This window comes from Protopterus annectens, chromosome 8.part0 (assembly GCF_019279795.1).
Source record: "Protopterus annectens isolate FY-2018-M chromosome 8.part0, PAN1.0, whole genome shotgun sequence".
Lineage (NCBI taxonomy): Eukaryota > Metazoa > Chordata > Ceratodontiformes > Protopteridae > Protopterus > Protopterus annectens.
The window spans coordinates 1,110,044,135-1,110,057,617 of NC_056741.1; the positions used below are offsets into that span (position 1 = coordinate 1,110,044,135).

Sequence of the window (13,483 nt, forward strand, 5' to 3'; positions counted from 1 at the left end):
TGACCAAGTTCCTTCAGAAGGCATCTGCCTGCAAATCCCGGGTGATTCTCATCGCTCCATTCTGGCTGAGACATTTGTTTTTCCCTGCTGAGGCCTTACCTTAAGAAACCCACTTGGCATCTAGATCCACATCCAGATCTACTGTCTCATTTCCAGATGTTTGCAACTTCAAGTTAACCACATGGTTTCTCCTTTTTCCAAGAATGTAATTCATATTGGCTCCCTGGGAGTCGGAAGTTGGTTCTAGAGGCTTTAGGCACCTTTTGAGCAATCTTCCTTCACAGACCTGAAGTATTTGTCTTGGAAAACACCATTCCTAATAGCCATTACATCTGCTAGATGAATGTCACAACTCCACACCTTGTCTTGTTTCCCCTCCTTACTTTATCTTCCATAAAGACATTGTTACCTTACCAGGCTGAGAGTGAAATTAGTCTAGTTACCAAATTAAATAAATAAGTAAATTAAATACCTTTCAGTTTCTCAGAAGAAGTTTACTTAAAGGTTTAGAAGAGTAAGTGGAAAGTAGTCTCTGTATGGGCATATAGTCAAAGGTTCAACCCATATTCCCCCTACATAGATGATGTTTTAAATTTCTACTCTTCGCTGTTTTAATCAGGTTCTGTCTATTTCATCATTAAATTGCAGTTGGCTGCTATGTCTCACTACCATCCAGGTCAAGACAGTATGTTAAGATTTACACAAATTATGAGAACCTTTCTCAGAGTGTTTCTCCTCCATCCTCCTATTAAGGACCCCACTCCACCCTAGGATTTGAACTTGGTTGTGGAAGCTTTAACAAAAGGCACCTTTTGAGCAAGCTTCCTCCACAGATCTGAAGTATTTGTCTTGGAAAATATTTTCTGTAGTCATTATATCGACTAGACAAATATTATTAGAACCGCATGCCTTCTCTATTTTACTTTCTCCTCTACAAAGACAGAGTTACCTTAATCCTTCCTTCCTTTATTCCTAAGGTGGCTTCCAAAAGTAACATTAATTAATCCATTAACTTGCCTGTTTTATTTCCAAAGGATAATAACTAAGGGAGGGTACCTTTCCCATACTTTAGATGTTGGCAAGCAACACATATTCTATTTACAGAGGGCCATTTGGAAGACACTCCATTATTTGTATCATTCACTTCAAATTAATTGGGATCAAAAATGACTAAACAAATTCTTTCCATGGCTGTCCAATTGCATCTCATTTGTCTTCTCTGCCTTTAACAAGGCTTTTGAGTTCAAGACCTGAAGCCCACTGTACAAGGTCCCTGAATACTTTTGCAGCCTATTTCAAAAACTCCTCCATTAATGATATTTGTGCAGCAGACACTTGGCCTGTACTCCATATTTCTTCCAAACATTATAAACAGGAGCTTCCTTTGAAGCCGTAGTTCTTGGAGTATTCCTGTCACGATTCCACCCAAAATCTAAGGTAATTGTCACAGTTATGTCATGTCAGTGTATTTGCTGTTCTAATGGTGCAAGGCAGCGAACTCTATCATAATGTGAGGCTCTTGAGGGATTATGGGTGAAGTTTGCAGAAGCACTGGTGAATGACTAGATTGGTCCAAGGGTCAGCTTTGTACCCAACTATTGTATCAGACGGACTTGGATGAAAAGGATCCATCATTATGGTAAGTATGTAACTTATATTTCTATTGCACTGTGACACTACATATTGGTCAGTGTTGACAAACTTACTTTGGGCTGCTGTAGATGTGGAAGAAATGTGCATGATGTTCTTCATGTTTCACTGTTGCAGTCATTACATTGGGGGTTATCCTGCTGGCAGGTCGCCCTCAGCCAGCCTGAATTCCAAAGTCTTGGGTCCTGCGTCTGCTGCTGTCACCCCTTCCCTGACGTCAGGTCGTCAGGGGTATAAAAGAAGTGGCCGACGCCATTTTCTTCAGTCTTTCTTGCTGCGTGGTGCCCGAAGCAGAAGCAATTTGCAAGTGCCGGTCGGCTGACTCCTGAGATTTTTGTGTTCGAGTTTCATATCCGAAGTCTTCAATAAAGCTAAGTACCCCGTTGGGGAAACTTTTTTCTTGCTCCAGACTGATGTCAGAAAAAGTTAATAATTGTATTTCTTGTGGAAAGCAAATACCTCATAAGGACTTTCATTCTTACTGTATTCCTTGCATAGGCCCTGATCACAACATTTCTGGTTGTCGGTTTTGTGCTAGATTTAACCAACGCACTATTAAGCGTCTGTTTGATTTTGCTTTAAACTATTTTGGACGCCGGTTTAATTATCCTGAAATGTTGTCGGATAACCATCCGACTACCGGAGGTCACAAAAAAACGCAAAGAAAAAGATAAAGATAAACTACCGAGGCCCAAAACTGACGACGAAGCTTCTCCTAAGCCAATCGCCGGTTCTCAGTGAGGTGCTTTCGCAGCCCCTGACGCCCACTACTTTAGAGTCGCAGGCCGCTACCGACTTCCACATGGAGTCGGCTAAGCCGCAGGATACTCAAGGTATTGGAGCCTCGGACGCTATTCACTCAGATGGGTCCGGAACCGCTGAGCAGGCACCGGCTTCTGAGGGTGTATTCAGACCTAAACATCTTTACATTAAAACGACTTCAGTTTCAAAGGCAAAGACTAAAGCACCTTCTAAAGCAAGGAAACAAGCTCAAGAGCCACATGGACAGGCCTGTATGCCCAAAAAATAGATGCTCAAAGTGGCTGAAGACTTGATTACCTTGATCAGGGGTTCCCGTCCTCCTCCTGATAAGTGGCCTAGGCAAGAGACTGACTATGAATCTTCAGATCAGGTTTCTATTTCTTCTGATTCCTCTTCTGATCAGGAATATTCTATTTCTTCTGATTCCTCTTCTGATCAGGAATATTCTCTTCCCCCCTATGAGGATTCTGATGCTGAAGAATCTATACCTTCATCTTCTCCTCCTGAGGACTATTCTTTTGGGGAAACCTTGCATATCATGAGGGAGCATTTCCACTGGGAGAGCCAAGATTTTTCAGACTCTAAAAAGAGACTCTGGGATTTCCTTTTACTACCTCAGCACAGACCTCTAGCCATTCCTCCTGTGTTAGACATTGTAGATGATGTGTTTTCAGAGTCTAGTCTGACCCCTGACTCCTTACCCCCAGCTCCCGTTAAGCCTGACAGATATTACAGGGTTCCTTACACTCATACATTTCTTTTTAAAAACCCTACTGCAGATCCAGAAATTATTTCACAGGGTCCAAAAGGAGTTCAGGCTTCCACTGCAAAAAAACCCTACCCCCTCTGACAGAGATTCTAGGGCAATGGATAGATGGGGAAAAAAAGTCTACACACCTGCAACCTTGGCTATAAGGGCCTTAAACTGTCAGTTTCATATGCTCAAATATCAGCAACATGTCATGGGATTGCTTAAACAAAAAATATTGTTAAACTCTGAATGTGCAGAAAACAAGGAAATGCAGAATTTATTGCATGCAGCTGAACAAGTTGGAAAGCATACTTTGCAATGTAGTTTTGATTCTTTGGAGGCCTCCTGCAGGGCCGCAGTTACAGGTTCTGTAATTAGGAGGCATGCTTGGTTAAAGGAACAAAATCTGCCTGATCATGTTAAAGTTAAATTATTAGATGCACCTTTACAGCATGATACTTTGTTTGGTGTTAACGCAGAAGAGGTGTTAAAGAAAATGGAGGACAAAGCTAAATCTATGCAAACTGTTAAAGATTTTTTACAAGTACAGCCACCAAGGTTTAGTAGACACTGGCCTACAAAAATTGGTCCTTTCCTTTGTCAGACTGACCTCAAAGGGGCAGATCCAGACACCCTAGGGGCAGATCCCAGGCGCAAGGTTCATACAGGTCAAAGCAATGGGGTGCTTCTACCTCCAAAACTGGAGAAGACAAATCACAAACATACAGGAAACAGTCACAATGACTTCCCCTGCCCGCACCAAGCACTTATCTACGGGCAGCACCTTTAGGGGGGAAAATTAGCACTTTTTTCTCAAAATTGGCACATTATAACCCAGGACAAATGGGTTCTAAATATAGTGTCACAAGGCTACAAGTTCCATTTCCATACTCTGCCAAAGGCAAACAGCTGGCCAGATCTGCCAAAAAATCAATGGGCAGAGGCACAAAAACATGTCTCATCCCTCATGGACATGGGGGCCATTCAACAAGTACCAGAGCAAGAGCAAGGACAAGGATTTTACTCAACTGTTCTTGGTACCCAGAAAGGACAAGGCCTGGAGGCCGATACTGGACCTATCTATTCTGAACACATTCCTGGATATTCCAAAATTCAAAATGTTGACTTTGCAGCAGCTTCTGCCCATGCTGGGCAAGGATACTTGGCTGGTGACTTTGGACTTAGAAGAGGCATACCTGCATGTTCCAAGCAGACAATCATGCAGAAGAGATACCTCAGATTCAAGGCTGGTTCAATGCATTACCAATTCTCTGCACTGCCCTTAGGCTTATCTACTGCGCCCAAGGTCTTTACAAAGTGCCTGTCACCAGTAATTGCATTCTGCAGACAAAGAGGAATACAAATATATCCTTACTTGGATGACTGTCTTATTCAAGCAGAGAACAAGGACATTCTTCTACAACATCTGGCGTTTGTGAAAAGACTTCTGACATGCCTAGGATACACAGCCAACAAAAAGAAATCAAAACTAGTACCCTCTCAAGAGATAATATTCCTGGGTGCAAGCTTAAATACAACTGCCCAGATGGCTTATCTCACGCCAGACAAACAAAGACAACTGACTACCTTTTTCAAAATGTTGGCAACAAAGGCCTAGTTATCTACAAGAAAAATTCTGCAGGCTTTGGGTTTTATGGCATCCTGCATACTACTAATTCTATATGCAAGACTGCATATGAGGAAACTTCAGTGGTACCTAGAAAGTGTTTGGACACAACATTGCCACAGCCTGGAAACAATCGTTACTCTCATCCCCTGCCTGCAACGGGAGTTTTGATGTTGGGCAAAGGCTTGTCACCAGAACAAGGGGCAGCCATTCACGTTACCCCCAGCCAGGCAGACACTGACAACGGATGCATCAGATTATGCCTGGGGGGCCCACATGGCAGGAAGATGCATTCAGGGAACATGGTCTTCAAACCAAATGCATCTACATATCAATCAAAAAGAGATGCTAGCTGTTCAGAATGCCCTGGCAGCCTTCAAGGACCTACTCCATCCAGGACAACTACTGATAAAGACAGACAACACCACGGTCATGTGGTATATAAACAAGCAGGGGGGCACACATTCTTACCCCCTTTGCAGACTAGCCATGACCTTGTGGGACACAGCTTTGACTTAACAAATACATCTGCAGGCACAATTCCTGCCAGGAAAGGAAAACACTCTGGCAGACGAGCTAAGCAGAAACCTCATGGATCCCCATGAGTGGAAGCTGGATCCACAAGTCTTCAGCATCATAACAAGAGAATGGGGATGCCCGGACATAGATCTTTTTACCTCCCCTTACAATTACCAACTAAAAAGATTTTGCACAAGGACTTATCACAGACAAATGTGGAAAGTGGACGCCCTATCTTTCAGCTGAGAAAACCTATCAGTATATGCCTTTCCCCCACTGCCTCTCCTCCCCAAGGTACTCCTAAAGATCAGACAGGAGAAGCCAAAGATGATACTGATTGCTCCAGACTGGCCAGGCCAGTACTGGTATCCAATCCTAAGGAACTTGTCAGTATACCCAGCTTGGACCTTACCTCAAATACCTCGTCTACTGACCCATCAAAACAATCACATCCTGCACAGCCAACTCAGGACTTTAAACTTGGCAGCATGGCGGATAATGTAGTCACACAAAAAACACCCCTCAGTAAAGCTGTGATGGATGTCATTTTGGAAGCCAGAAGGCCTAGTACTAGAAAGTCTTATGCTGCAAAATGGAAGAGATTCTGTGCTTGGAACCAGGCACAAGGAACTGATACAAATGTCCCAAACATTCCTCAGATTTTGCAATACTTAACTGAGATGCTGGACAAAGGCCTATCGTTTTCATCAATTAAAATTCATGCCTCTGCCATTTCGGCTCATTACAATACAGAGCTACCACTTTTTTCTCACCCTTTATTAAAGCAGTACCTCAGAGGGGCCAAAAATTTAAGGCCTCCAAGGAGATTACCTATACCTGCATGGGACCTCAACTATGTCTTGGAAAAGCTCACCCTGCCTCCTTTTAAGCCAGCGGCTACTGCTGATATAAAGTTTCTATCTTGGAAAACAGCTCTGCCCCTAGCAATTACTTCAGCAAGACGAGTTTCAGAGCTTCAGGCGCTCATGGCTGTGGAACCTTTTATCATTTTTCATCCAGACATGGTCTCCCTGAGGACAAATCCAACATTTATGCCTAACGTGTCCAGTGTGGCTCTGTACCAAACTCTTCATCTGCCAACTTTTTACCCAAAACCACAGAACAAGGGGGAGTGAATTCTGCATTCTTTGGACGTACACAGACAGCTTAGATTCTACTTGGACAGAACCAAAGTTTTCAGGAAAACAGAGCAATTACTAGTGGCATATGCGGCAGGATCACAAGGAAAGGCTATCTCAAAGCAGACTATTTCTAAGTGGTTAGGCCACTGCCTTCGTTTCTGCTACTTACACCATGGAAAGCCAGTGCCTAAGGGCATTAGGCCACATTCCACCAGAGCTGCAGCCACTTCAGCAGCCTTTCTCAGGGGAGTACCAACCAGGGACATTTTAGAGGCAGCTACTTGGAGTTCAGTGCACACATTTCCAAAGCATTATCATCTGCCACTCTACTCTAAATCTAGGGCAGGCTTTGCCACTGCAGTTCTGCAGGGCTTCATGACTGCTCCTACTGCTGTCTAGCTCCAGCCTCCCAACCATAGCTTTGGGACTCAACCCAAATGTAATGACTGCAACAGTGAAACACGAAGAACATAGTACAGTTGTGTACACTTACCATAAATGTAGATGTTAGAATGTATTCATAGTTTCATAGTTTCATAGTTTAGTACTAGGCTAGCTGCCCTGGGGCATTTGTAAGCCTAGCCATAGTGATGTGGCTTTCGCCACCCCATGAAATGGTACAAAAATGCACAGAATAGATTTAGAATACTGTGCCTCTGTCTAGTAGTGACACAGTGAAGGTCCCCATATATAATAGAATTAGTTTACTGTGCCCCTGTCTAGTATTGACACAGATGTGACCCCTGGGGTAAACTTACGATCTCCCATCCACCCATCAAGATTTCTCTTGAAGAGAGTTAGTGAGGGGCTCTGCCTAACATGTACTGGGATTTTGTTCCAGAGCATGGGAAGCCTCTGGGTTATGAATCTATTCCTCCAGCATGTCCTATTCATACTTGTGCTGAGGTTTAAGTCTTTAGCTCTCGTGGTTCTGATGGATTTGGATTTTTTGAGGTGGAGCATGTCCATCAGTTCCTGATTGGACATGGCCTTGTACGTTAGGCACGGATCACCTCTGAGCAGGCGGTATGCTACTGAATAGAGCTGGAGTTTCTTTAGTCTGGCAGAATAAGACATATGTTAGAGACCCTTGATCCTCTTGGTGAGGTACTTTTGTGGTCTCTCCAGCTGTTGCAAATGCCGGGTGAGGTACATACCAAATGGGGCATTGTACTCAATCATGGGTCTGATGAGGGAGGAGTATAGGGGTACAATGACATCCTTGGATCTGGATATGAATCCCTTCATGATAAGGTGTGCAAGGTAGAATGTCTTTCTAACCACTTTGGCAATGTGGGTGTCAAATGAGAGGTCGCTGTCGACTTGGGTCCCTAGGTCTCAGATTACTTTTTCCATACTCAGTGGGTTGCTGTCTATGTGATAATTTGTGGGTACTTTATTTTTCCCAAAGGGGATGACTATACATTTTTTGGCATTTAGTTTAAGGCCATGACTCCGGCACCAGTTGTCCGTTTCTGTGAGGCCTTTTTGTAGGATGTATGTGTCCGCTGGTGTATCGACTGTGGCGCCTAGTTTGCAGTCATCTGCGAACTTTGTCAGCCACAACCCTCCCATGTTTGCTTTAACATCTGAGAAATAAATGCCAAACAAGAGGTGTCCCAGGACAGATCCCTGTGGGACACCACTTGTGACTGGCTTTGAGTCTGACATTGCTCCAGTGATTTTAACTTTATGGGTTCTGTCCTTTAGCCAGTTTGCAACCCATCTAGTGACATAAGGGTTTACATTTAAGCTGTTGAGCTTATCTATGATGCCTGAGTGGGGTATTGTTTCGAAGGCCTTAGCCAAGTCCAGGTAGGCTGTATGGACTGCTTTGCCCTCATCAATGGCTCTAGTGACTGTTTTGAAAAAGTCATCCAGGTTCAAAAGGCAGGATCTGCCCTTTACAAAGCCGAACTGGGTGGGATCAAGTGTCTGTAGGTCCCCAATGTCTCTGTTTATGAGTTCCATAATGATTCTTTCCATAGCTTTGCAGACCAGGCTGGTTAAGCTTATGGGGCGGTAGTTCCCAGGGTCTGTAGAGGTACCACCTTTGTGGAGTGGGACCACTGTTGCTGTACGCCAGTGTTCAGGTACATATCCTGTAGTAAGGCTAAGGTTAAATAGCATTTTTATGTGCGGGTTTAGCTCCTCTTGAGTTCACGAGCACACAACCCGGGATACGGCCAGGTCCCATTGATGCTGTGTTTTTAGCTTTGCTGAGGGCGGCTCTCACCTGGACATCTGAGATGACAGGGAGATTACATTCAGCTGGGATAAGTATTTCTTCTTTTGGGGGTGAGGGAGGGGAGAAATTTGCACTGAACCTGTCAGCCAGAATGTTGGCAATATCTGTGGGTTCAGTGTATTTTTTGTTGTTGTGAACTAACTCTGAGCATATCTGAGGGTTTCCGCCCAGGTTTCTAACATAGCTTATGAAGGCTTTGTGGTTATCTTTAGTGTCCTTAGCGATTTTTCTCTCAAAGTTGGCCTTGGATGTTTTTATGAGAGAACGTAGTTTTCTGCTAGTGTTGATCAGAGATGTCTTCCCTTTATAGGATTTTGCTCTGTCGTGCAGTAGCTTCCTTCTTTTGTTATACAATTTGTTAATGGCTGAGGTCCACCAGACAGGACGCTTGCCTTTGGTGGAGAGGGACTTGGATTTATTTGGGATCGCATGATCCATGCATTCTTGGAGATGTCCATAGAAAGCATTTGTGAAGGATTCAGCATTGTGGGATGTGGTATCCACTGGCCCAGTGGGCTTAAAGGATACCATCTCAGTCTTAAGAGTGAAGTCTGCTTTTGAGAAGTTTTTCACTGTGGTCTTTTGTGCTGGGGGTGGAGGTGGGATATGTATATCCAGGGTGATTAGTTTGTGGTCAGATCTCACTAGTGAGGGGTATACCTCCGGTGTGGAGCATTTTGTCCCCATGTTTGTGATGATCAGGTCTAGTATATTATCTCCCCTAGTGGGAGAAGTGACTAGTTGTTCCAGTGCATTTGAATTTATGAATTCCAGGAACCTTTGGGCTAGGGTGTTAGGGCTAGAATAATGTACCCAATCTATGTTAGGGTAGTTGAAGTCTCTCAGTATGATGGTATTTTGTGATACATTCATATCCTCCAATGTCTTCAGGAAGGCTGAGTGGGGTTCTTGAGATTGGGAGGGTGGTCTGTAACATGCTACCAGTTGTATAGCAGTTTTGCCTATGGTTAGTTGCACCTGTATGGTATCCGATGCTTCATGTGTTGCTACTAACCTGGAGGTGTGAGTGTCCTTGATGAATATGGACACTCCCCCTCCCTTTGTGGTTCGGCCCGGGTTTTGGGGCCGAAAAGCATGATACAAGGTATAGCCTGGTAGCGCTGGAGTGCTCTCAGGAGCCTTGAACCAGGTTTCAGTTTCTGCACAGACGTCGATGTTCTCCATACTGAGGAGTGCATCGAGTGCCTGCAACTTGAGATTTAAACTTCTGGCGTTGAGCAGCATTACCCTTAGTTTTTTTCCATTTTTGTTTTCTAAGGAGGTGGGTTTGTCTTTTGAGCCTTGCATAAAAAAGGCACTATGGGGGTGGCAAGAGCCTTAGCCAATATCCGGAAGCCCAGTGGTGACAGGTGCAAGCTGTCCCTTGCGAAGCAGCGTGGCTTGTCCAACATGTCATCCCAAGCAGACAGACATTGGATCCCCTTAGAATGACACCAGTACTTGAGCCAATTATTAAAGCTGATCATCTTGTGTTTGTATTGTGGCATCATTCTTGGTGAGGGCAAGATGCTGCTCAGGGTCAGGGTCATACCAGCCTGGGCTACATAATCAGAGAGCTCCTCTATGTCTCTTTTCATGTAGTCCAAGGAGGTACATCTCAGGTCATTCACGCCAGCATGGACAATGAAGGAGTCATATTTGTACTTGCTTTGGAGTGACCTGAGTGCGTGTGTTATGTGGCGGATCCTAGCTCCCGATAGGCAGCTCACAGTCACCCTCTCCTTGTTCAGCCTGGTAAGCGGGACATCAGTGTGTCTGACTATAGAGTCACCTATTACTAGTGTATCAGGCATGGTGTTTGGCCTTAAGGGCTGTGATTGATTGACACACTGATTTATTGAAGTATGTGTTGCATGTGTTTTGTTTTGAGGTGGTGGATTTTTGGATGTCTACTTTGGGAGCCTCTGTTGTTTTGGTAAGTTTTTTATTAGAGCCTCCGAGTATGTCTTTGTGTTTTTATGTGTTTGGTTTGCAGTTGTGGTAGGTCTATGTGGGACTGGGTTTGTTGTGTGTGTGTGTGGTTACCATCTCCTCCTGTCTGGTCATGCCAGCCTTGAGTTTAGAGAGTTCAGCCTCCAGTTTGGCTATATAGTTGCATCTCTCACATGTATTTGTGTTTGTTGGGAGGAGGAGAGGGTTGTCAGTGTACATGAGACAATTGTAGCATTGTCTCAAGATACCCAGATTAAGCAGCTGAACTGGAGAGGACGCCAGTAATCTACCACTCGACATGCTAGAACAGTATAAGGGAGTGCTGTGCCTTTAAGGGAAGTGGATATTCACAGGGGTGGTAGGTGGATGTTGTGCTTACTTAGTATGAGAGTGCTTACTTAGTAGAGAAGTTTTGAGAACAAGTGCTAGGCTTATAATATAGCGAGTAGTGTGATTATACTAAGAGTAGAGCTTCCTTAAGGGAAAATTTGAAGAGCAGACTTGGCAGAGCCAGAAGAAGTTTAACCTTGTTTAACCGGCGCTGCGCTATCCGCACAATCGCACAAAGCCGCACTGTTGCAGTCCAGGTTACCCGTCCGCCATCCTCCTTTTTCCTATGGATCTTATCTTTTCTTCTCTGATTTATACAACCTGTATGGTGTATTTGCTTATAGATGAAGGTAAAATTTATATTGCTGCATTTATTGATATATATATATATATATATATATATATATATATATATATATAAAGTTTGGCTACCCTGTGAGGGGGCACCTGACATCTGGGGCAAGAAAAACTGAAGAAAATGGCGTCTGCCACTTCTTTTATACCCCTGATGACCTGATGTCAGGGAAGGGGCGACAGCAGCCGACGCAGGACCCCCAAGACTTTGGAATTCAGGCCGGCTGAGGGCAACCTGCCAGCAGGATAACCCCAAATGTAATGACTGCAACAGTGTATATACTCGAACATCTACATTTATGGTAAGTGTACACAACTGTACTTTCTACAGTTTTTCCAGCATTTCCTTTGCAGCAGCAGTTACAACACATTTTCATAGCTAAAAATTTACCTATTTTATGTCCCTCTATATTAATAGTATTCAGCTTTATTAAAAATAGGCAAGAGGCACTGATGATGAAAGAAACAAAATAATCTTGTTTCTTTTAGGGCACTTAAACAGTTTTTCTTTTTGTTTCCTTTAGCAAAAGGCTGCAGATCCCCAATGGGCCCATCAAGAATCTGCCTTTCATTAAATTGGTGGAAACATAAAGGGCATCACCCGACATCTTGGGACATATATGAAAGAATGCACTCTGTGCACAGCAGACTACCTCTCCTGACATCCACCTACTAAAGGGATTATACTAATTGCTCCAGCATTTCAAGAACCATCAGTTGGTAAAAGTCATGTGATGAAATGTGAAATTCACACTTTTTTTTCATTGAACGCATTTAACTGGATGGTAGGTGTTAACAATCCTTGAAACTTGACTAATTCTGATCTATCTGATCCATTTTGAAACTGTTATGCCTAGAAAAAAATCACTGCATAATGGGAGGAATAATGAGGAGTGATGTGGGCGCTGTGTACCTGAAGACTTAGATAAAGCACTGGTCTTTTTGTGAAACTAATTTATTTATTTATTTTCCTGGATCTTGCAACGATGACCGTGAAGCCTTCATTTAACATGTACTCCTGCAATACATTTTCCAGCCGAAATCTTTATTTTAAGATGAAGTATATCAAGCTGTTTTCCAAACAACTTTTACTACCTTTGGCAGATGCAGCATGGTACTAAAGTGCTATACACACAAATCTGTATGGCATTATATTGTGCGATTCACACGAGGACACTCTTGTTCTGGACATGTGTGGTAACAGGATTGTGTTATAGGTAGTAAGCATTTATATTGTGCGAATCACGAGGACACTCTTGTTCAAGACATATATGGTAACAGGATTGTATTATAGATAGGACAGCAAGACTGCAGACACTGTTAAAATTAATTTCTGAAATAAAAATCACTGTATACAGTGAGTGCGGCTGATAATGCCACGTTTACTGAATATTTGACACTTTTTGGTGTCACATAGACCGTCAGAACCTTTTGTCACTTGTAGGTATAGTTTTGTAAAGCAACTACGTGTACATATGTACTTGTGTGTGTATATATTTATGTAAATTATTTGAGTGTGTTCATTTGTTGCTTTTAGAAAAAGTATACTCCATTGTTTTGTTTTTAACAGACAGGTTTATATTCTATTATAACATTCAGGAAGTGTGAATTTACTGAGTTGAATAAATGTAAAACTGTTTTAATACATATTTTTTCTCTCTATTGCATTAATTCCTTAGTCTTCTTTGCTGAACTTTCAAACTTATTTCCTTGAGGAACAACACACCTGCCATGAAACAGAGCCTTTTGTTTTCAAATTAATAGGAATTTTATGACAATAACTGCACTGGAGCAAGTACAACAAACCTAGATTCTAGTATTGGTACTAGACAGGAGTGCTGTCAACACATGTCCATATTTATTTTGCTGTACCTTTCAAAAATGGAATGCATAGTAGACACCTGGTGCTGATTTAATATATCTGTATTTGTTTCTAATGAATGGCATGACAAATGTGAAATATTTACATCAGACTTCTCACCTTTCCCTATTTTGGAGGAGCATTCCTATTTTTCAGGCCTGATTTATTCCTGCACACGATGTCCCTATTTTCATGCTTGATTTACCCCTTCACAGAATTTCTGAATTCCCCCTTATGCATGATTTTTGAAACTGTTTAGTACAGAGAAACACAACATGACAAACAT

General features: G+C 42.9%; 1 protein-coding gene across 1 annotated transcript in view; it reads left to right on the forward strand.

The window, feature by feature from the left end:
• The window catches only part of TUFT1 (tuftelin 1), a 268,035-nt gene extending 255,050 nt beyond the window's left edge, over positions 1 to 12,985 (forward strand). The window contains exon 13 of the mRNA XM_044080638.1: positions 11,861 to 12,985. Within this exon, the coding sequence (XP_043936573.1) occupies positions 11,861 to 11,927 (67 nt within the window). The 3' untranslated portion in view covers positions 11,928 to 12,985. The remainder of the gene's footprint in view (positions 1 to 11,860) is intronic.
• Positions 12,986 to 13,483: the final 498 nt, after the last annotated feature.